This window comes from Malus domestica, chromosome 02 (genome assembly GCF_042453785.1).
Source record: "Malus domestica chromosome 02, GDT2T_hap1".
NCBI classification, from domain to species: domain Eukaryota; kingdom Viridiplantae; phylum Streptophyta; class Magnoliopsida; order Rosales; family Rosaceae; genus Malus; species Malus domestica.
This window is the reverse complement of record NC_091662.1, coordinates 34,676,256-34,697,752: the sequence shown is the minus strand read 5'-3', so window position 1 is coordinate 34,697,752 and position 21,497 is coordinate 34,676,256. Positions and strand designations below refer to the sequence as shown.

At 39.6% G+C, this 21,497-nt stretch overlaps 3 protein-coding genes across 5 annotated transcripts; 2 read left to right on the top strand and 1 right to left on the bottom strand.

Moving 5' to 3' along the window:
* Positions 1–749: 749 nt before the first annotated feature.
* LOC103407425 (small ribosomal subunit protein eS25y) lies at positions 750–1,574 on the top strand. Its single transcript, XM_008346362.4, has 2 exons — positions 750–982; positions 1,069–1,574. The coding sequence occupies exons 1-2, from the start codon at positions 980–982 to the stop codon at positions 1,390–1,392; spliced, it is 327 nt and encodes a 108-aa protein (XP_008344584.1). The 5' UTR covers positions 750–979; the 3' UTR covers positions 1,393–1,574.
* A 3,115-nt stretch (positions 1,575–4,689) lies between these two features.
* Positions 4,690–10,292, top strand: LOC103411460 (probable ADP-ribosylation factor GTPase-activating protein AGD11). 3 transcript variants are annotated; one of them, XM_008350095.4, is made up of 11 exons: positions 4,690–5,216; positions 5,316–5,395; positions 5,499–5,648; positions 6,279–6,359; positions 6,983–7,067; positions 7,723–7,798; positions 7,903–8,066; positions 8,152–8,374; positions 8,657–8,773; positions 8,865–8,960; positions 9,701–10,292. In XM_008350095.4, exons 3-11 carry the CDS (start codon positions 5,600–5,602, stop codon positions 9,980–9,982), a joined length of 1,173 nt encoding a protein of 390 aa, XP_008348317.2. In that variant the 5' UTR covers positions 4,690–5,216; positions 5,316–5,395; positions 5,499–5,599; the 3' UTR covers positions 9,983–10,292. The 3 variants fall into 3 exon arrangements, with proteins under 3 accessions (XP_008348317.2, XP_008348320.2, XP_070673993.1); XM_008350098.4 differs by having other exon boundaries at positions 4,772–5,232; XM_070817892.1 differs by having other exon boundaries at positions 5,063–5,195.
* A 1,606-nt stretch (positions 10,293–11,898) lies between these two features.
* Positions 11,899–14,333, bottom strand: LOC103407448 (subtilisin-like protease SBT4.4). Its single transcript, XM_008346383.4, has one exon. It carries the CDS (start codon positions 14,245–14,247, stop codon positions 12,064–12,066), a length of 2,184 nt encoding a protein of 727 aa, XP_008344605.2. The 5' UTR covers positions 14,248–14,333; the 3' UTR covers positions 11,899–12,063.
* Positions 14,334–21,497: the final 7,164 nt, after the last annotated feature.

Sequence of the window (21,497 nt, the reverse complement as noted above, 5' to 3'; positions counted from 1 at the left end):
CAGATCAAGAGCCTGGATAAGTTGCATGTTTGGTCTTCTACAAGATAAAGAGGTTATTGAATGAAACCACCAAGGCCGTCGTGATTTCTTTGGGGTAGTGATTTTCACACTTGCGTTTTATCCATTTAATTCAATTGCACTCATTGTTGGACTAGAACGATTGAATAAACAAAAAGAGAATTAAAACATAAACACTGAAAGGAGCGTAAACGAACAAACTGAATGTGGAAAGTTGATGCAAGAAGAAGCTTTAACAAAACGAAGTAAAAGTGTGGAAGGGACTGAGTGTTCCCAACGTTCGCCTTCCAGTAAACATTCCAACTTGCTACTCCTCCGGCTGAACTGGTACTGGTTATTCATCGCCATGGAGGCTGTGGCGACCCTGTTAGGGGTGTAGCAAGCCCCCCCCCCCCCCGGCATGTACAGGGAGCAGCTAAATCGGGACAGCACATCCGGGAGGCAGTAACGCGGTATGTTGTTCTCCAATTGCTCTTCCGGAGTGGACGCGTTGGATGGAAGATCAATGCACAACGTTCTCTGCATAATTGTGAACTCAGTTGTTAGTTTAAGGGTGCCTTGGCCCCTTGAGTAGGCCTTTAGACTCTTCTAAACGAGTTGGTTGGTTTCAGGCGTGTCACTATTGGCCAAGACCAACAGATTAATTGATTGTTTTTGTGAGCGATAATAAATTAGTTGCAGTCCCGTTTCCTCAATTACATTTCTATGTATAAAAAAAAAAAAAAGTTAAACAGTTCTGGGCCTAAATATGTTGAACTTTCAGAAATGGGCTCACTCAATCAAGGAGACCTTACCAGCCCACAACACATCAAAACGACGTCGTCAAGATACAACCCGGTGAAACCCTAGGTCATAAAATCCCCACTCGCATCGCTCCCCAATTCAGTCTCTCGTTTTCCCCAGCCGCTGTAATCCGAGCTCTCCTCTCTCCTCCCTTTTCCCGTCGCTGCAATCCAATCCCATGGTACGTCCGTATCCAATCATCTTCCAGATTGCCCACCATCCGTTTGCGTTAATGCCTCTGACAATCTTTCGTTTTTGATATTTCAGGCGCCGAAGAAGGACAAGGCACCGCCGCCGTCGTCGAAGCCGGCGAAGTCCGGCGGAGGCAAGCAGAAGAAGAAGAAGTGGAGCAAGGGAAAGCAGAAGGAGAAGGTGAACAACATGGTGCTCTTCGACCAGGGAACCTACGACAAGCTCCTCACCGAGGCACCCAAGTACAAGCTCATCACACCGTCCATTCTCTCCGACCGTCTCAGGATCAACGGCTCGCTGGCAAGGAGGGCCATCAGGGAGTTGATGGCCAGAGGCTTGATCAGGATGGTCTCTGCTCACGCCAGCCAGCAGATCTACACCAGGGCTACCAACACCTAGGTCTCATGCTTTTCTTTTGATGAATTGTCGTTTCGGGTATTGTTACATGTCGTTTTAGACTATTTGGCGTCGATTTTGTTTAATCTACAGTCTTATGGAAACCTAGAGATTTTCTTGGCTTGATAATATATGCATCAACCAATGATTGCTTCTTATTTATTTAAATTGATCTTTTACTTGAATTTCATTGCTATATATGCTGATTTTTCACTTGAATCATGATGAATTATAATGCTTTTCGGGTAGTCTCAATCGAAAATGTCTTATGTTTTCTTGGTTGGTAGGATCCTCTACTGCCCGTTTGCATTGTTTTGCGGTTGTTCTTATATTTGTAATGCTTAGGGTTTGAGGCTTGAAACAGCATTGCTTTTTGTTTTGAGAACAAATGTCGTTCTGGTAACTAATGTTAAAAATCCCATATCCGTGGAAATGATCATCTGCAGATGGTGTTCTTTTAGTTGCATATAATGTTTCCCACTTTTCGACTTTGACACAAGCTTAATGCCAACACTAATTAGAGCGTCTGGACCGGGTGTCTTGTTAAATCTGGTTGTTATCGCTATACGAATTCTTACGAGTTGAATATGGATGGGTAGTAGAAGTTGGGTAGAATACTACTTCAAGTGCAGGTGTCCTCGCGCTGTTGATTTCGAAGAGAATCCTCTCCTGAGCTCAGGATGGGGATCCTTCTGACCAGGCCATCTGAGTCGTTCAAATTTAATCCAACAGTTGCAATTATTATAACTTTTAGAGGGTTAAATTTGAACTGCCCAGATGGGCTGGTTAGGAGGATCCCCATCTTGAGCTCAGGAGAGGATCCTCTTCCGTTGATTTCTTGTACAGTTGAATATGGCAGAAAATATGATCAGTATTATATCCATATAGGATTACTATTTAAGTGCTGATTAACGTGTTTATTTCTTATTAGTAACAAATCGTGTGGTTGAAAAATTTAGTCTATGTACTTATATATCCTCTGTCTAAAATCTATTTTCTGTTCCTCATTAATTTACATTTCGTAGAAGACCTTCGCTTTAATATGCATTTGGTTTTACGAAAAACAAACTATGATATATTTATTTTTTTCTGGACTACATACTAGAAATCGTTTAATGATATCTTTAGCATTTTCCTAAAATCTAGTTGTAAACTAGATTTGCTTAGAAACTGTAGGCTCTTAATGAAGATATTCATCGGAAACCCTAACTTGTCTACACAGCCTCTGGAGGTCTAGCGGTTGGGTCCTTGATTTGCTCCCAAGCGTTCTGGGGTTGGACTCTCACCCACGGTACCAATCTAACAAATGTTGTGGGGTCAAAAGTAGGGGGAGTAAAACTTTAAAAACATTAGTGAACAAAGTTTGCTTGTCAAAGTTATTTGAGTTTAGGGAAATTAACAACATAAGGCGATGGAACTCTATTACGTGAACAACGGTTAATAGGGGACACACTAGAATGAAACTTCCATATAAAGCTTTCGGATGACTTCGGAGCAATCACACATAATACGTGCTTATCTCCACGGTTGATAGGTGCTCGTGACAAAGGTCAAAATAATAACATATTAATTGCATTTTTAATATATTAATAATAAAATAATATTATCATATTGGCTAGATTATCGCCACTTCGATAAATTCCTTCCGCTTTTGCAATGACATCTTGTGAAGCTTTCAAATCTTTCCGCTTTTGCAATGACATCTTGTGAAGCTTTCAAATCTTTATGTAGATGTTTGTACATACTCGTCAGAGATTACTCGGTTTGGGATGTGCCTTGAATCATGTCGACAAATTGTGCATGACTTCTTCCACATGTGTTGCATCCTCATCTCATTTTCAGTGATTGGGTCATGAGTAACAAGCACCCAAGCCTCAATCAAAGCAAAGTCTTCTACGATCGATTAAATTGCCTTTTCACCTAAAAGAATTTGAAAAGTGGAAAACAAATATAGAAGATTGTAGTAAAAATGAATAGAGTTGTGATAGGGATATGAAGAAGATGGTTGGGTATTTATAAAATAATAATATAAAAAAAAATTTGTTTTTTTTTCTATTTTTCTATTTTAATTTTTTTTTACCGTTGTAATAATCTTGTCCGTTGATTTTCGAACTGATTTGAAATTGATGGCTAGAGTGTGCCACGTGTCAAACGGTAACATTTTATTTTTTTACTGTTAGAAATCCAATGGTCCATATCATCTGTCTGTTGGAAATCCAATGACCCTCTATTCACTGCATGTCCAAGTCGTTGATAAGCAGTCAGTGCTCTGCTGCAGCGGGGCCCATCGCTGCAGTTTTGTCGGCCCACTCTCCCTTCTTCGCGCTTGTATTACATGTGGCTAATAGAAAAAAAAAAAAAATCGTGGCTGACGTCAACACGGGGTTTTGGGGCGGGCATCGGTTGGGCCATCACTTGCCCTTGCTTTATTGGACTGTTGGGGAGAGTTTTAGGCTAGAGGGCAACATTGTTGTCTTTGCTCTTGGCTTCTACCTTGGCTTCTACCAACGGGTGGACATGCTCTAACTTCTTATACAATTTAATTATTTTGATCATAAAATTAAATAAATTAAAATAAAGTACATACATAATTAAACATAGATGTATAAAAGGCTAAAAATGTGTTTTTTTTTAATTATTTTCATTTTGGTTCTTTGCCCATTTTGCATGCCCTTGGTGGAAATGGTTGGCAAGCAAGAGTTGGGCTTTATTGAGGTTAAGTAGGGCTTGTTGCAAAGTTTAGCGCGGGAAGGATAAGAATAAGTCTGAAAATTATGTAATGGGTTGATTTGGTATAAGATTCTTATAGACTTATGGGAAATGTTATTAATACCGTCGATAATATTTATTCTTGTACTTGAGGTCTTAAATTTGATCACTCCGTTCTATTCTCTTCTTTCTTCTCTAATCTATTTTGCTATAAAAAATGAGAAGGATTATACATGCGTTGGAGCATAGGAGACTCAAGAGTAGGATAAATTTTTTATTGTGCGGAGAACATGATTTGACACACTAATGTAAATATGATCTTGCATAACAAGTGTAATAATACAATTAATTAACTACTTGTATTATTATAGTTAGTGTTACTGAACCGTATTCTTGTACACTAAAAAATATCTCGAGGACTAAGAGAATCGGTCTCGATCCTAGACGTGTTGTTTCATTTATTTTTTCCTTTATTTATGGTATGAGACTTCATATCTTGTTTTTGGTAAGACTAAACATAAACATGTTTGCATGCTTCTTGAATGGATAATCAACCACCCAACTACCACGAAATGCTTCATTCCCTAGACTTTTTTTTTTTTTTTTCCGGAACAACCCTTGACTTTCTTTTTGCTATTATTGAAAGCAAAGAGACTATTTATTTTTATTTCTTTTTTATTTCTTTTTGGTAGAAGATACGCCAAACTCTGGTTTTATTTGTTTTCCATGCCAGACTGTTTAGAGGCCATCTTCCTCCTACCACAGTTTAGAGGGTCCATTGTCACAGAAAATAAAAGTGTGTCTGATTTACCAAGAGATAAAAAAAAAAAAAAAACCTGTATCTTTGAAATTTAATTAGTATTATTATATACAAAATTAAAGAGAGAAAGTAGAAGGATTGAGAAAAATTTGACATAAACCACATGCAGATCATAGTTTCTATCCTCTTACCCTGAATCTCTGCTTTGACTTCTTCCCAAATTCCACCAAAAAAATTATTATTCCTCACATTCTTGGCCCACCCACCATATCTTCCCCCCATTTCTCCTGTGTTTTCCCTCCAATATGCCAAAGTTTTGAGCTTTAATCTGTTTAATGTCAAGGATTTCTCTCAATCTGTGAGAACCCATCTGGGTAGATTTTGTTTAGTGGATTGTTTATGAAATATGTATTTCAATGATCTACTAATTTGTCTAACTTGGCTTTGTTTGATGCAGGGAAGAAATTGAGAAGAGCCCCCTTTTGTTTCAGATTAAAACATATTCTACTCTTCCTTTGCTGCCCTATATTTCAATCTGTAAGAACTAATTTGAATTATTTATTTCATTATCTGTTCTGATTTTTCCTTTAGTTTTTTATGAAATGGATATATTTTTAATTTAATGTGGAATTGGATGCAGAGGAACTGCTGATTGATTAAATGGGTGTCCTCAGAAGGTCGCACTTTTTCATGATTTGGGTCTGAATCATTTTTCATGATTTGGGTCTGAATCATTGGAGGATGGAGATGTCTACCCAGCAAGATAATTCTGTTCCCAACAAAGTCTCAGGTATAAATTTTATTTTTGGAATAAAAAGGCGACCCTAAGCCAATAAGGCTCCCCGCTTTGCGAGGGTTGGGCAACGTCTATCGTAAGTAACTTTACCTTTGCTTTGCAAATAGGTCATTTCGACTACCTTGAACCTGTGACCCTTCGGTTACCAAGGAGCATTGCGCCAAGTCTCGTCTTCAAATTTTATTTTTGGAATGATTTTTAATGTTTGAGAAAATTTGTCATGTAAATTCATTTATTGCTTTCATAAAAATTGAATGAGTTGGAAGGGAATAACATGATTCATGCTCCTAAAGAGGAGAATGTGTGTAAGGTTGAAGAGGATTTATGTGTTTAAATTTTAATGATCACTTGAGTGATTTTAACTGTAATTGTTAAAGAAAAGTAACTTTAGGATACTTTTTCTTGAATGAAACAGATGGTTTCGGTAAGGTCAACATCTTATTTGGGAAAATTTGCTTCTATTCCTCAGCATCTTGACGCTTATATATGGTTTTGATTTTCTTACTGTCAGCAGTTGTTGATATCAGCATTTCTACGATATAAAACTTGATGAATTTATTGCACTGTGTTGCACAAATGAATTATACTGGGGTTCATTAATGAAAGAACATGTTTCATGTATAGGGTCAGGTTCTTGCCTCTACGATCTCTTATGTTCAGACACACCGGTTTGGAGATGCCCTAGTGATCGACGTACATTATCTGGTACTTTTTACTTTTTACATCAAACACTTGTTTAGGAATCTGTTTGTGTTCTGACTTTGCCAATATTTTCCTCTTCTTGACATGCTAGTGTAGTTAGCTATTAGTGGCGTGTCACAATTCACTCAATCCATTTGAACTAGATGATACTCAAAAGTTTGTGATGTCAGCCTTTAATAAACAACATGAATTGCTCCAAGCAACATGTCAAATCTTGCCGGTGGATCAGTTAAGTGCAAAAATGACATATAGTATATAGATAGCTCAGGGAAGATCCAATACCTCCAGTTTCTACTTGTTGCCTCTCATATACCTTCATGGAGATCGGTCAAAAGAATGTGCGAAAATGAAGTTCAAATAAAAGGTTTATGATGTAAAAAGTGTTAGTCGGAATGCAGGAGATGCGTCCAGCCTTGGAGAACCCAAGGCGGGATTATAAATATCTAAAAATCATGTAACAATTGAATTAAATCCCAAAAAATGAGTTCTGCATCACCATTCTCTCTAGTCTGTCTGATATAGACATTATTTTTCCGGGTGTTTTTCCTTTTATGGTTGTGGGTCTCGCTGTGATATTGTAATAAGAGCACATCCTATCTTTTGTAACTTTATAGTTCAATGAACAGGTCCACAAGAAAGGCTGGAGATTTTGTTGCACCAATCTGCCAACAGGTCCTGTGCAGATTGTGGAGCTCTAGATCCAAAATGGGTGTGAGTATCATATTTTCATGAAGAGAAAGTTTTGACATCTATCCTGCACCAATTTTAATAAAACTGAAGCGAAAGTTATATGAAGTTATTCCAACCTAAATTTAATAGAACTTGTTTTAATATCTAACCTTGTCGTTTTTCTGTTCACCATTAATTATGTTAATATCTTTACAATCTTCTTTTCATCCTATTGAGCTCAATTTTGAGTTAAGTATATATCACAATGTGGACAGTGCAAATTTCATACATGTTCACGGTTTGAGATGCACTTAGGTGGATTGAAGCAAAATTTGTGATATGAGTAATGAAACATGTTTTTAGAGAATGATGCTTAATGAGTAGTAGTTGTGAATTTGACTATTGATCATACAATTGTTGGCAATATTGATTATCTTTTGCTCAATAATTTGACTATGAGTTTTTCGCAATTTATGAGTTGGATGTTACAACAAGAAACTGTAGGTTTTCAGGGGTACATAATACTGACCATGTGCACAATTATTTGATGTTTTTCAACATGATATTGATGACTAGTAAATGAAATAACTTCATATTTAGAATTTTTGCATCAACCACCTCTTCTTAGATTTACGTAAGTTATGACTGTTTTGGTTGCTTACGTTGTATTTTGACTGTACTGATTCGTTCATATCAGATCTTTAACCTTCGGAGTATTTATTTGTATAAAGTGTTCTGGTGTACATAGAAGCCTTGGAGTGCATATTTCGAAGGTGTGGATTATGCAACCTTGTTCTGGATTTACCTAAAAATTGTATGACACGGAAGTCTGAGTATTGGAATTTGGATATTCTAATCTGATCTGGACATATGATAGGTTGTATCAGTGAAGCTAGATGAATGGACAGATGATGAAGTTGAGATCTTGGCAAGTATGGGAGGAAATACTACTGTAAACAAGAAGTATGAGGCTCGCTTGCCAGAAAATGTCAGCAAACCAAAACCAGATTCTTCTATAGAGGAGCGCTTTTATTTTATTAGGTAGTTCAAGTACAGAACTTTTTTCATTACTTTGTTTTGAAACCTATACGATTCTAAATCTGAGATTTACTTCTTGAATACGCAGGAGAAAATATGAGCTGCTAGACTTCTTGAACTCTGATGAACAGATGTCATGTCCCTTCCCACCTAATAAGAAATCAAACAATTCAACTGTTAGTTCTACCCAAGATAAGAAACAGTATGAGAAACAACCAACAAAACACCGCATTGGTCAGGCATTTCGTAACAGCTGGGGAAGAAAAGATTCTGAACATAAGACCGCAAAGAAGGGCTACTCAATGCCGATGGTAATGGCCTTTCTGTTTGTTTACTGTGTTGTTTTATCTTGTTATTTCTGAATTGTTTTTATGCCCTTAGTCCCTTTGGAGCGAGGGTCTATTCTACATTACCATGCCTATGTTTTCATTATTTGAAAAAAAAAGATGGTTCTTTTTGAAATGTGAACCAGAAATAGTTGTGCCGTAGTTTTAATTCATGACAACCAAAAAGGATAAATTAAAGTTGTTTGAATAAATTTAACATTTTTGTTGGCATGGGTAGAATCTCACTGCTTAATGCGTACGTTATAGGCAGGTATGGTCGAATTTGTTGGACTAATTAAGGTGAATGTGGTTAGAGGAACCAACCTAGTTGTACGGGATATGGTGACAAGTGACCCTTACGTCATCCTTGCATTGGGTCACCAAGTAAGTTTCTTCTACTTAAGCTATTATTTATGAAATGAATCAACATAGTCAATAAACTTAAAATGCAGTTTGCCCTAAATATTTGTTGCAGTCGGTGAAGACACGTGTCATAAAGAACAACCTTAATCCAGTATGGAATGAGAGCCTGATGCTGTCAATTCCTGACCACATACCTCCTCTAAAAGTGGTAAGTTTTACTTGGTTCCTAAGAAAATACTACAACATCGAGTCCGCAATGCACTCTTTGTTACATTGAAATTCAAACTGCGTATTATAATATCTGCAATTTCATGTGTATCGTGTTGAGATTTCCATTTAATGCAAGACGGTTATATACGTATGGATGCTAAAGATGTGCTCTCTTCATTGCGTAGTGACCTGTTTTATATTTTTGTTTGTGTTTTAAGCAGTAAGTTATGCAGACGCAATTTTTTGCATCGTCAGAACTATTTGGCCTACGTTAATAACGTAGTTCATTAGTTGCTCAGATTTGTGAAGTTTTTAACAGGGTAACATTTTCTGGTATTACTATTACAGTTGATAAACTGAAAATGAGTGAAGAAATCCAGTGGATTTGTTCTCCTACAGTGTGCGTACAGAAATTAATCGTTTATTGAGCACTAATGTCAAAGGAAGCGTTTAATAAATATTCAAAACCCTTTTCCCCTTTAGTTTGGGACGGTTGTGAAATTGAATCCCCCAGTGCATGAAATTTCCTCTAAATTACAGGAAAGTGTGTAAAACTCATAGCCTGCCGTAAGAAACTGATAATGATTCTCTGCTTTTGTTTTTTACTTGATTTATCATTGTTATATGGGCATAATCTACCGTCATACAAGCATTCCCTTAGTTCGATGAAGATGTTTATGTGCTTTACATCTCTGTCTTCGATAAAGTTTTCTAGTAATGTTTTTATCGTTACATCAGCTGGTATATGACAAAGATACGTTCAAAGCTGATGATTTTATGGGTGAGGCTGAGATTGACATTCAACCTTTGGTGAGTGCTGCCATAGCCTATGAGAAGTCCTCAATCAATGAGCCGGTGCAGCTTGGAAAGTGGGTAGCCAGCAAAGAAAATGCACTTGTAAAAGATGGTGTCATCAACCTAGTGGACGGGGGAGTGAGACAGCAGATCACTCTCAGGCTGCAGAATGTTGAGAGGGGTATACTGGAGATTGAGCTTGAATGTGTGCCTCTTAATCAATAGCCCGCATTGGCCTAGTAAGTTAAAAGGAAATGAAACTTACATGACCTCTATGATGCCGAGGTTTGTAACTCACCACGATAGATGTATGTATGTTATACCGTAGAAGTCATTATATCGATAGCTCTGTCAAGTGAGTCTTGGTTGTATATTGCTGTAGTTTTTTTCTTTTTAATCTGTAGTTAACAATTTTAGGATCTTCACTTCATGGTATGCAGATGGATTTGATTTTTTTATTTTTCTGGATGAAACTTAAAACGTTGTCCAGTTTGTGAAATTTGGAAATTCATGAATCAACATCTACTTGACTTAAGGAGGGTGTATTCAATTGAGAATTTGAGAGACTTTAATGGATTTATAAATCTATGGATTTTTATGAAGTTTAGGAGGGTGTATTCATTTAAGAATTTGAGAGACTTTAATGGATTTAGAGACTTTAATGGATTTATAAATCTACAGATTTTTATGAAGTTTAGGAGGGTGTATTCAATTGAGAATTTGAGAGATTTTAATGGATTTATAAATCTATGGATTTTTATGAAATTTAATTGATTTGTAGAGATTTCATATAAAATTTTGATTAAATTCCCTTGAAATCTCATGGGAAGAGGTGAGATTTATGGATGCTTAAAATACACTACAAAATCTCTCAAATTGCCTAACTCGATGACCAAGATAGCAACTTTCGAACCGTTTTTTGTCATACCATGGCGAGTTGGCCGTCAAGAAAGGTACCATTCTCTTCGTCTCATCGAGAAGTATGATTTTCGTTTTTGAATCACTCGATTTCGTTGATTTCTTTGTGTATTGAAGAAGTTATGAACGTTTAAAGTTTACTCAGTTTCCGGCAAGTTTTCTGGTTTTCCCGCAGACCAGTCACCTTTCAGGTTAATTTCTAGCCAGGCAACCATTGGATTTCCAAATAAGTATAATTTTGTTCTACACTTTCATATCTTCATTTTGATATATTATGAGTCGAATTTTGTTAAGAAACGATTGAGTTACAAAACTTTGAAAATTGCCCAAACTTCCGACCAAGAGCTCCGGGACACTTAACAGAGTTTTGAATAGAAGAACCAAAATAATGGATGGTGGACAATCTCAGGGACCATTTCTATTGATTTTCAATCTCAATGACCAAATTGATGTGTTATGCAAATCTCAAGGATCATTTTGGATAAAAAGCAATATTTAATGTACCATGCTATTTTAATTCCAAATCTACCTTCAACATCATTTAAGGGTTATCCTAGTATGCCTAAAAATGACTACAGAAGTTGGGTTTAAATCGAATTCACTATTTGAAAAGGTGATGCGAGTAGGCTAAATTTTTTAAAAACAAATTTTCAATTGATCTAAAAATTTGGTCTTTTTAGCATTAATATCCTTTCAAAAAATAAAAAATTAATCCCCAAACTTACGGAGTTTTTATTTTTATTTTTAACAAACGATATTATCTATACTAAAGTGTAGGAGAGTGGGCTAAGCCTCACAATAAGATAACAATACTATGATCCGGAGTAGCTTTAAAATACCACAAAATTCGTTTGACAACAACCCAATGAGCCGTTGTCGGCTTATACATAAACTTACAAACTTATTAACTAACCTGTGAATAAAACAACCCTAATTCGGTATCTTTTTTGTATTCTTCCTTTACAAATGCCATAATTCAATGAATAAATTTTCCATTTCAATTCCATTTTAATTGGACCCCAAATCCTCTCCTATTGATTGTCAAGATCCTTTCAACATAAAATCTTGGTGTCCAGTTATGAGAGAATTATGCTTGATTGTGCACCGGAAATAAGTAAACAAGAACCAACGCACTTATACTACCATGTGTGGATGTTTCAGAACGTCCAATAACAGTAGAAGAACACTTGTTAGAATTTTTAAAAGTAGATAAAACAAGGAGCTCCACAAATAAGAACTTATACATTACAAACAGATTTTCAAGACACGGTGCTCAAAACTCTGGCCATATTTATTTCAACAACTTAAACAGAATGAAGAATGGAAAGATATACAATCACTAAATACGTTTTATTTGCAGCAATGAAGGCCCATTGATGAACTCGTGATCAAGCAGAGAAGCTGGTTACAAGAATTGGACTTCGAACGCTGTGCGTGCCATCCGTCCACACCAACGACGCAGATACATGCGAACGATTTGGCATACCTCTTCCGGAAACTGTCACATTGAAGGTCTTTTTCTCATTCAAAGACTTGAAGGAAAGAACTTGAGGCACCACCTTGATGTTAACTCCCGGCTTTGAGATGATCTTTGCCTTGTATGTGGAGTTTGCAACGCCAACATTTTTTACTGTTCTTTGAAACTTAACCGAAAATGAAGTTCCTGGTGAAACATTACTAGCCAGTGAAGGGTAGTTTAGATCCTTGGCCGATTTATTGCCAGTACTTGCAGAGCAAGGGGCTTTGTCTCCAGAAATAAGTCGAACTTTGGACTCATCCAAGGTCGAGCATAGCATCTTAATGTAATCATTCTTAGAAGTTTCGTACACAAGCCCTGGATTTACAGCTTTTACAGGATTGATATGCCCAGATCCATACGAAAATTCACCCGGTGAGGTGGAATTGTTGGTGCCATTCACAGGCCCAGCTGTAGTAAGAATAGATGATTTGATAGCAGATGGGGACCAGTTGGGGTGGAATGTCTTGATATACGCAGCGACACCAGCAGCATGCGGGCAAGACATGGAGGTTCCAGATAAGATACTGTATTTTACATGCCTCTGGTCTTCAGAGCTCTCTATGAGAGGAGCAACAGGTGAATATGCAGCCAAAATATCAACCCCCGGGGCAGTTATGTCCGGCTTGATAATTTCAGGTAAAATAGAATTAGGCCCCCGTGAAGAGAAGGAAGCGATAGTAGGTGCAGCAAGATCTTTTATGACTTCACTTTTTAGTATCTTTGCTCGAGGGTTGGCTGTGGAGCTGAGATACGACTCGACAGCGCCAAAATCTTTACTGTCAAAACTTGCTGCAGGTAGTGGGACAATGAAAGAAACATCGGGTTCGGTAGTGCTAGTTAGCGCACCTATTGCACCGACTCGATAAGCCTCAATACTGCCCCTAGCAGCAGAACATACCACAATCTTTCCCTTAGCTAAATTAGGGTCCAGGCAACCTATTTCACAATCCAAGAAGCAATGACTTGCCTTTTTTCCTTCTATCAACGGAAAACTTGTTCCATTTAATTTGAAAGCATTCACTGAACTACCGACAAGCGTCCTTCTGTTTCCAAGAATAACCTTGTCAATAATGCGACGATCTGTGCTACTTGCTGCAACTGCAAGAATCCATGGTGCTACACTTGCTACAGAACCTCCGTCAGGACCACTATTTCCTGCAGATTGCAAGGTTAGTATCCCTTTCTCAATTGCATGAAGAGCACCGATTGCTATAGGATCCTGATCCAAAGGTTCTGCAGAGTAGGCTCCAATTGAAATTGTAATGATGTCAACTCCATCATGAATAGCGTCATCAAAAGCACCCAAGAGCCCTTCTGAAGAGCAACCTTCAGAATTGCAAACTTTATATGCAGCAATCCTCGCAGAGGGAACGCCTCCTCTTGCAGTTCCCTGCCCCAGTCCATAAAAGCTCACACCCTTTACCGGATTTCCTGCTGCGGTTGAGGCAGTATGAGTTCCATGACCATTCTCATCTCTGGCTGAGGAATCAGTGTAAAACCGAGCTCCAATGATCTTGTTGTTGCAAGTGAAATTTTTGCCTCCTTTGCAAACTCCTTTCCACTTCTTCGGAGCTGGACCAAAACCTTCATCGCTAAAACTTTTAGATTCAGGCCATATCCCACTATCGATGACACCAATAATAACATTGCTCTCGACAGTAGGATTTCGTTTGTGCTTCTCATTGAAGCCCAAGAATTCCCAGGATCTTGTTGTTTGGAGTTTGTAAGTTTTGCTCGGAAACACAGAGACAACTTCCTTCATCTTAGCAAGCGTTTCTCCTTCTCGGTCAGTGAGCTTTGCAGCGAATCCGTTGAAGCTTTTTTTGTAGCTTCTGACCAAGAGATTCGAAGCAGAGCTGCTCTCGGTAACTCTTTCGAGAATACCAATGTGGTGAGACAATGGCGAGAACAGCTCATCCTTAGGAAGTGATCCCAAGTAGATAATGTATGTCTTTCTTTCTTCCTGATCAGCGGCTTCAGACGGTAAACTCACAGTGAGCAAGAGAATAATGGAGAAAGCATAAGAAAACAGGAAAGCTCCATGCTTTGCCATTGTTTTTGTTTTGATGATGACAATTGTAACCAATGACGAGTACTTTATAGTTGGATGAAGGACCACAAAAATCTCGTGTGCATTAACATCCAGATTTTGCTTCCTTCAACGTTGAATATTTTGGAATCAATTTCATTCCTCGACAACAATTTCCATGGACATGAAAATTAATTTATTTCCATACAGGCCGAGCCAAATCCGAAGGTTTAATGCAATTCATATTGTGTATAAAATTTTGGTTTGGCAACTGTACTATCACCAAGAAGGCCAGATTCAAAATATTGTTTGAAATCTTTCTTTTTATTCTTGTCTTCCAAAAGCCATAAATCCATGAAAATGTTCCATTTCAATTCCATTTTAATTAGAATCACATACGATCATAACGTAGTCTGCCAAATCATATCCTATCGTATTGATTGTCACAATCCTTTGTATTTGTTATGCTAATATTGCCTTATATTCGAAACTGTATCATTCCCGTAAACATGATCATATTGATTAGAACAGATATAATCTCCCTATATATGCATCCAAGTTCAAGAATTTCTCACCTGTTATTTAAATTAGTTAAAATACAATTTCATAATTTGAACAAACATATAATACATCATTCCCCACTTCTATGCATGCAATAATTTTTCACTAGCAACATTAAACACTAAAATTTAATCAATTGTTATAAGCATGCAGCCGAGCCAAGTTGTGATTATTTCTGAATTCCTCATTAAAGAACGAGTGAAACGAACGAGAACTTAGCTGTAAGGTAGGAATTGCATAACAACTGGATAGTCATCGGCTTGTGAGGTGGTGTCCGTTGAGCTGCTTGAGTCTTCGAGCTTTGATGTAGCGGGAGGTCACACATGGTACTTCCTTGGATTGTAGGCATTCCACTGCTTTTTGATCTCTTTGTCATTCATGGTGACGATGGTGTAATTACCCTTGCCGCCTACTCTGCTGATCTTGTACGGACCTTCCCAGATGTGATCCATCTTTTTGGAGCCTTCTCTGTGGACAGTGATGAAGGCTTTTCTCAGGGCTAGATCTTTAGGTTAGAATTGTCGGATCTTGGCCAATTTGTTGTAGTTGGAGAGAAGCTGCTGCTGATAAGCTGCAATGCTGGTAATGGTTTGCTCGCGTTTCTCCTCCGCTAAATCTAAACTTGTGGCTATCTCCTTACTGTTCGGTTCCTCGTCTTTTGGTGGGGCGATATGCCCATAGACATCCGAGGAGTTTGTCTAGCCATTTTCCCTTCTTGTTGGTGAGGTATTTCTTAAGGCAGTCGAGGATCATTTTGTTGGATGCTTCGACCTGCCCATTGCCTTGAGGATATCTCGGCGTGGACATGTGCTGCTTGAAGCCATATTTTTGGAAGAACTACGCCAAATCTCTGCCCATGAATTGCGGGCCGTTGTGGGTGACGATGGACTGAGGGATGCCAAATCAGCAAATGATGTTCCTCCATATGAAGCGCTCTATGTCTATGTGAATCGTGGTCATCATGGGCTTTGCTCTACCCATTCGGTGAAGTTGTCAGTTGCCACAATCATCATGCCTCTACCCTCAATAGTAGGCGGCATAGGTCCTACCAGGTCAATTGCCTACTGCATAAACGACCATGAACTCGTCTGCGGGTGTAGCTTATTGGCAGGCAGTGCTGGTACCGGCTTATAGTGTTGGCAACGATCGCACTTTTGTACTAACTCCTTAGCATCTCGGTGTATGGTAGGCCAGCAGTAGCCTGCGTAAGAACCTTCTGTGCTAAAGATTGACCTCCGGAGTGATTTCCACAAACGCCTTCATGGATTGAGCTTAGAACCTTCAAGTCATCAAGATGCGCTAGGCAGCAGAGATGTGGTCCGGTGTAGGATCTTCGGATGAGAATGTCGTTCCACATGTAGTAGCATGCTGCCTTGATTTAGAGCTTCTTAGATTCTAATATGTGACACCTCGGCTGCTGGCTTCGTTTCTATGCTTGGCTCGTCTAGATACTCCACCGAAATAGAGCGTTTGAGTTAGTGGTCGAGGGCGGAGCCTAGGCCGGCTGGTGCGTCCATGTGAGCATTGTCTGCCTGTGGAACTTGAGTGAGGGTGTAAGTCTGAAACACCTGAAGTAGTCTGGCTAGTGATTAGCTAGGAATCAGAATGAATTGCGAGCTTTTGCACCACCAAGTTTTTTGCCATTTAGAGGCTTGCTAGTAGGGTCTCGTACTCTGCTTCATTGTTGGATGCTTGAAGCCTAGAGTGATCGCCTACTCAAGCATCGAACCGTCTGGTTTGACAAAGACTATGCCTACTCCCAAATCTTTGTAGTTAGATGCGCCGTCAACATGCAAATGCCAGAAGTCTCCATAGGGTGAAGCAGGCGCGGCTAGGGCTTACTCGGCTACCTCGGGGGCATCGTTGGGCCGCTCTGTTGCGTCGTGAATGCGTGGCAGGGAGTCGTAGAGCTAGGGCCATGTTACACGTAGCAGGAGATGCTCAACTACTGGTATTGGACCACTCTAGAACTAAATTATGGAGCAAAGGTCGGCTAAGGACGTGTGACGTGCAGCAGGAGACGGTGCTCAACTGCCGGTACATAATGCTCATATGTAGAATCTTTTGGGGCCACGAGGATAAAACTTGCTTCCAAGTGTGTCATTCCAGTGTTCGTCTGCCCTTAGCGTGTCTTTTAGGTTGAGTTGTTGCATTCATCAGAGAACTTTGCATCCGTCAGAGTCTACGCCTTTATTGTCTCGTGTCTGGATTGGGCGGAATAGTGCATCATAAGGATGACTACGTGTGTTTGAAGGTAAACTTGAGCTTCCGAGTTGAAAGAACTATAGCCAAAGTTAGCTTTTGAATTTCTGGTAGCATCGATGAGAGCTTTTGAATTGTGGAATACAGGTAGTTGGACCCTCAACTTTTCTTGTATGATAGCAGAGTGGTCCAATAATTTAGTTCTAGAGTGGTCCAATAACAGTAGTTGAGCATATGCTGCTTCAGATATTGTTAAACATGCGAATAAGTCATATGCTGCTTCCGGTTTGGATAGTAAGAAGGTGATGTCGGGTACTTCTTCAAGTCCTTGAATGTGCATCGGTGAGCCTCATCCCAAAATGCATGCTTATCTGCTAGAGCGAAAGAGTATGCCAGAGTTAGATATTCTTTCATGATCAATTTTCTGAATAGCGGGTGGTCTGCTGGAAGTCCTTTTTGGAAGGCTGCTCTACCTATCGAGTCGTTGCATCTAACTATCCTTTCCTTCTCTACTTTGAACCTCTTTATATAGTCGCGAAGCGACTCCTTTGGGTTCTTCTTGATGTTGAACAAATGGTCGGACTTTTTCTTGATCGAGCGATAAGATGAATATTCTTTGGTGAAAACCAAAGAAAGCTCGTCAAAACTCCAGATAGATTGTGGCGGCAGGGTGTAGAACCAATCTTGTGCCTCCCTTGTAGAGTGGTGGCGAATATCTTGCACATGAGATCGTTGTTATTTCGATAGAGGATCACTGCGTTTCAGTAGTTCTTTAAGTGTCTCTTCGGGTCTTCATCCCCTTTAAAAATGTGAAATGTGGCATGCTGAACTCGCGTGGAGGCTTTGTCTACTTGATCTCGTCTGTGAAGGGTGACCTACTTATATTGGTCATGTCCCGTCGTAGTGCATCGTTGGTGACCTCATTACGTTGAAAATCACGCAATTGCTTGGTCAAAATCATATCTACTTCTTCCTGAATTTGCCTTTGTTGGGTAGTGGAGCTCTCGACTGCCCCTAGTCGTGACTTGATGGTCTAGGCTGCTCTTCTATGTGTTTGGCTCGTTTATGACACGAATGCGGTGCTTGTGGTTCGTTCTTAACAGGGGTGAAAATTCTTCGCAGACTGTTGGTTAAGCTTGAACTAGACTGAGTGACTGTTTGTCTCCGTCTTTCGTGTTGCCTTCTACGATGTGAGGTGAATGATGCTCCTTGTTGGCTTAGCTACGAATGAACATTTCGCCTGGAAAGTTATTCATGTTAATTATCGAAATGTGGTCACAACCGTGAGTGTATGATCGTTCGTGGGCCTAGTTGAGAGTGCACGCTCCTCCGCGAGCTAAGACGGGAGTGTACGCTATCTCGAGGGCTCAATCGAGAGTGTACACTGCCCGAACACTCAGTTTGTGGCTGGTCGAGTGGCTGCTTGTCGGGACGCTGCTGGAGAGGTTCTTCGTCTGCCCTTGTCCTTTTTCAGGACACCTCATATGGGGCACGTTGCATCTTGGTGGCCTGTAAGAGCTGGTTTACCAAAGTCGTCTGCTGTGCGAAAGTGCTCGTCAACTCTATGACTTGTCGAGACAAATGTTGTTTGCCATTCAGATTAGAAGAGCTTAGAAAGAATGTGCCTCCTTGAGCAGTGGAAATATGGTAGACTCTGGGCTCAAGATTTGAGTTGGGAAATGTTAAATCTGTAGAAAAATGTGGTGAAAATGCTACCAGTTTGATTGTCGGTCCGGAAATTTGGAGCTGGGACGGTTAAACTAATCTTGGACCGATTTGGGCTACTTGGAAAGCCACGGGAGCAGGATAGGCTGCGAGAATAGGTTGGGCCACTGAAATGGGCTACTCGGTGGGAGCAGTCTGGGCCTCGAGAGTGGGCTGCTCGACGTGTGGCGCATGAAACACCCCAACCCCCCTTTTTATTCCAAAAAATTGTTTTAAGGTCTTAATTGGTGAGCCCGTATGGCCCACCTTATATTTTTTTTTGTTTTTACCACCTTATAATTTTTTTTGTTTTTCCCCCGGTCTCTCTCTCTCTTCTTTGCTCTCCCCGTAACCTTCTCCTTCTTCTTCTTCCCTCACCCGAGATCTCTCTCCCCCTCGTCTCTCTCCTTCTCATCCTTCCATGAGCACATACCCATCACCACACCACCCTTTATGACGTCAACGGAGTCATCATCATTATCATCAGTTCGTTCTCCCTCTCTCTCAGTTGTTGCAAGGACAGCAAAACCCGTACACGAGCTCCGGCGAGCACCGCCCCTTTCGAGGCCATTTCCGGCCAAACCACTGCGATTTTTACGGTGTGTAAGGTATCAATCTTTTCGTCTCGTCGAGTACTACAACTTTCCTTTTTGTTTCACTCAATTTCGTTGAGTATTAAAGAAGTTATACTCATTTGAATCTTACCCAGTTTCCGGCGAGTCCGACGGCTTTCGAGGAATTTTCCGGCCAAAAAACGGCGAGTTAGATGTCGTGTGAGGTACCATTCTCTTCCTCTCTTCCAGGGCTACAACTTTCGTTTTTGTCTCGCTCGATTTCGTTGAGTAGTGACAAAGTTATGGTCGTTTAAAGTGGGGTGGTTTTCCGGCCGAATTTCCGGCCTTCTTCTTCATTTGAATCCGGTAGCCCAAAACCACAAGGCCCTTGGGCCAATTTGGAACAGGGCCTTCGGCCCGTGAGCAGCAATCCAGAAAACCCTAGGCTTTTAAGCCCTTGGGCTTTCCAAGTCAGGGCCCTAAGCCCTTTTTCTTTTAAAAACCCATTCCCTTTAGAACACAAAAAAAAAAAACCCAACCCTTTTGGTTATTAAGGCCTTAGGCCTTTGTGTGTGTGTGTGTGTTTAGGGTTAGATGTGTGTGTGTGTGTGTTTAAGTGCATGTGTGCGTGTGTGTATATGCATGCTATGCATGCATGTGCATGCCGTGCATATGTGTGTGTTTTTGGTGGTATATATGTGTTTGGGCTTAAGCCCAAACCCAATTTTTTTACCTTAAAACCCTAGGTCTCTAAATCTATTAGGGCCTCATTCATCCAACCTAATTTCCTTATTTAGTTCAAACACAATAGATCCTAATCTTATTTAACCTAAACCCTAATCCGGATTCAAACCTAAAACCCTTTAAACCTAATTTGACCGTTGACCCCCGGTTAACGTTGACTTTAGGGTTGACTTTTTGGGTTTTCGTCCGGGACTCTTCTTAGGGCGCGTTTACTAATCCGTAATCAAATTGAGAGGAATTGAATTGAGGAAGAATTGGAATGAGGTGGAGTCAGAATCAGATTCATATTGAAGCTGTTTACTTAAATGTTCTGGAATCGGAATAGAAATGACACTAATTCTATAAAGCTGTTTACTAAATTAACAGAATCGGAATATAAACCAGTATAATTACTAAAATGTCCTAGTCCCAAATCAAATATTATATATATATATATATATATTAATAAATTTTGATGTAATATATAATAGTAAGAAAAAAAAATTATTTAAAATTTTAACAATTCCCGTGTTTGTTATTTTTAATAAAACTTGAATTCTTTTTACTCTTTTTTTTCCTCACTTTTTACTCTTTCATGAGTAAAAAACTCATTCGACAAAAAAAGTTAAAAAACTCAACAAAAATAACATGAGTCAGGAGAGGGTGGAACCTTCACGGTTCGACTTCCACCACAACCTTCTTTACTCTGCGCCCTCTGCATCCTCAATTGGTTTTTGCGATCATCTTCTGACCTTGTTCTCTACTCTCCTTCTGTCGAGTCATCGAGTTGTAAACGATGAACTCCTTGTTGGCAGCCATTCTTGGATTTCTCAACCCCTTGTCAGCCGCTCAATGCTATCTGTAAAAATGTCTGCAATCGAGTTGGGAAAAAAAAACCATACTGTAAGTCAAGTTCCCATTTTTCCAATTCGATTCTCAGTGTGCAAATCATAAGGTTTGCTTTTATCTATATACTCCTCTTCATCTGTCTCTCCACAACTGAAATTGGATCTGCGGCTGTCGAGAGTTTGTTGGTAGAACCGTTGGGGTCGGTTGGTGGTGGGTCTTGGCAGTCTAGGGGGTGGTGCGGTGGTGTGAGTTGATTAAGGGGTGGGGATAAGTGTGCTTTTCATGGTTGAATCGTGATGAAAGGGGCAGGCTAATTTCGGTAGAAAAGTCTGATTCCGGAAGTTGGTCTTCTTCCGGAATTCAAATACTTCCTCCAAGTTAGTAATTGGATTCTGGCAATATTAGGAATCTGATTACTGATTTTGGGTGGAGCCCACAAATATTTTCATTCCCAAAATTTAGTAAACGCCAGAATCAGTTGGGGAAGAATTCAATTCCTATTCTTCTACCTCCATTCCGGTTTAGTAAACGTGCCATTAGGGTAATTCAACGTTCTGAATCCGTTTTCAAAGTTCGTTTTTCCAAATTCAATCGATTAAGTAGAGTTTGATTAAATGTGCTCTTTAATGTGCTTAGGGGCAATTATTGTGACGTTTCCGTCTTCGCTAGTGGCGCAGCTTT

What these genes read in the sequence shown, in the direction of transcription:
- LOC103411460 (XM_008350095.4), top strand. Translation starts at nt 5,600, where the DNA reads ATGGAGATGTCTACCCAGCAAGATAATTCTGTTCCCAACAAAGTCTCA. An exon ending in TTGGAGTGCATATTTCGAAG is followed by an intron (nt 7,799 to 7,902) that starts GTGTGGATTATG and finishes GACATATGATAG; the next exon opens with GTTGTATCAGTGAAGCTAGA. An exon ending in ACATACCTCCTCTAAAAGTG is followed by an intron (nt 8,961 to 9,700) that starts GTAAGTTTTACT and finishes TCGTTACATCAG; the next exon opens with CTGGTATATGACAAAGATAC.
- LOC103407448 (XM_008346383.4), bottom strand. Translation starts at nt 14,247, where the DNA reads ATGGCAAAGCATGGAGCTTTCCTGTTTTCTTATGCTTTCTCCATTATT.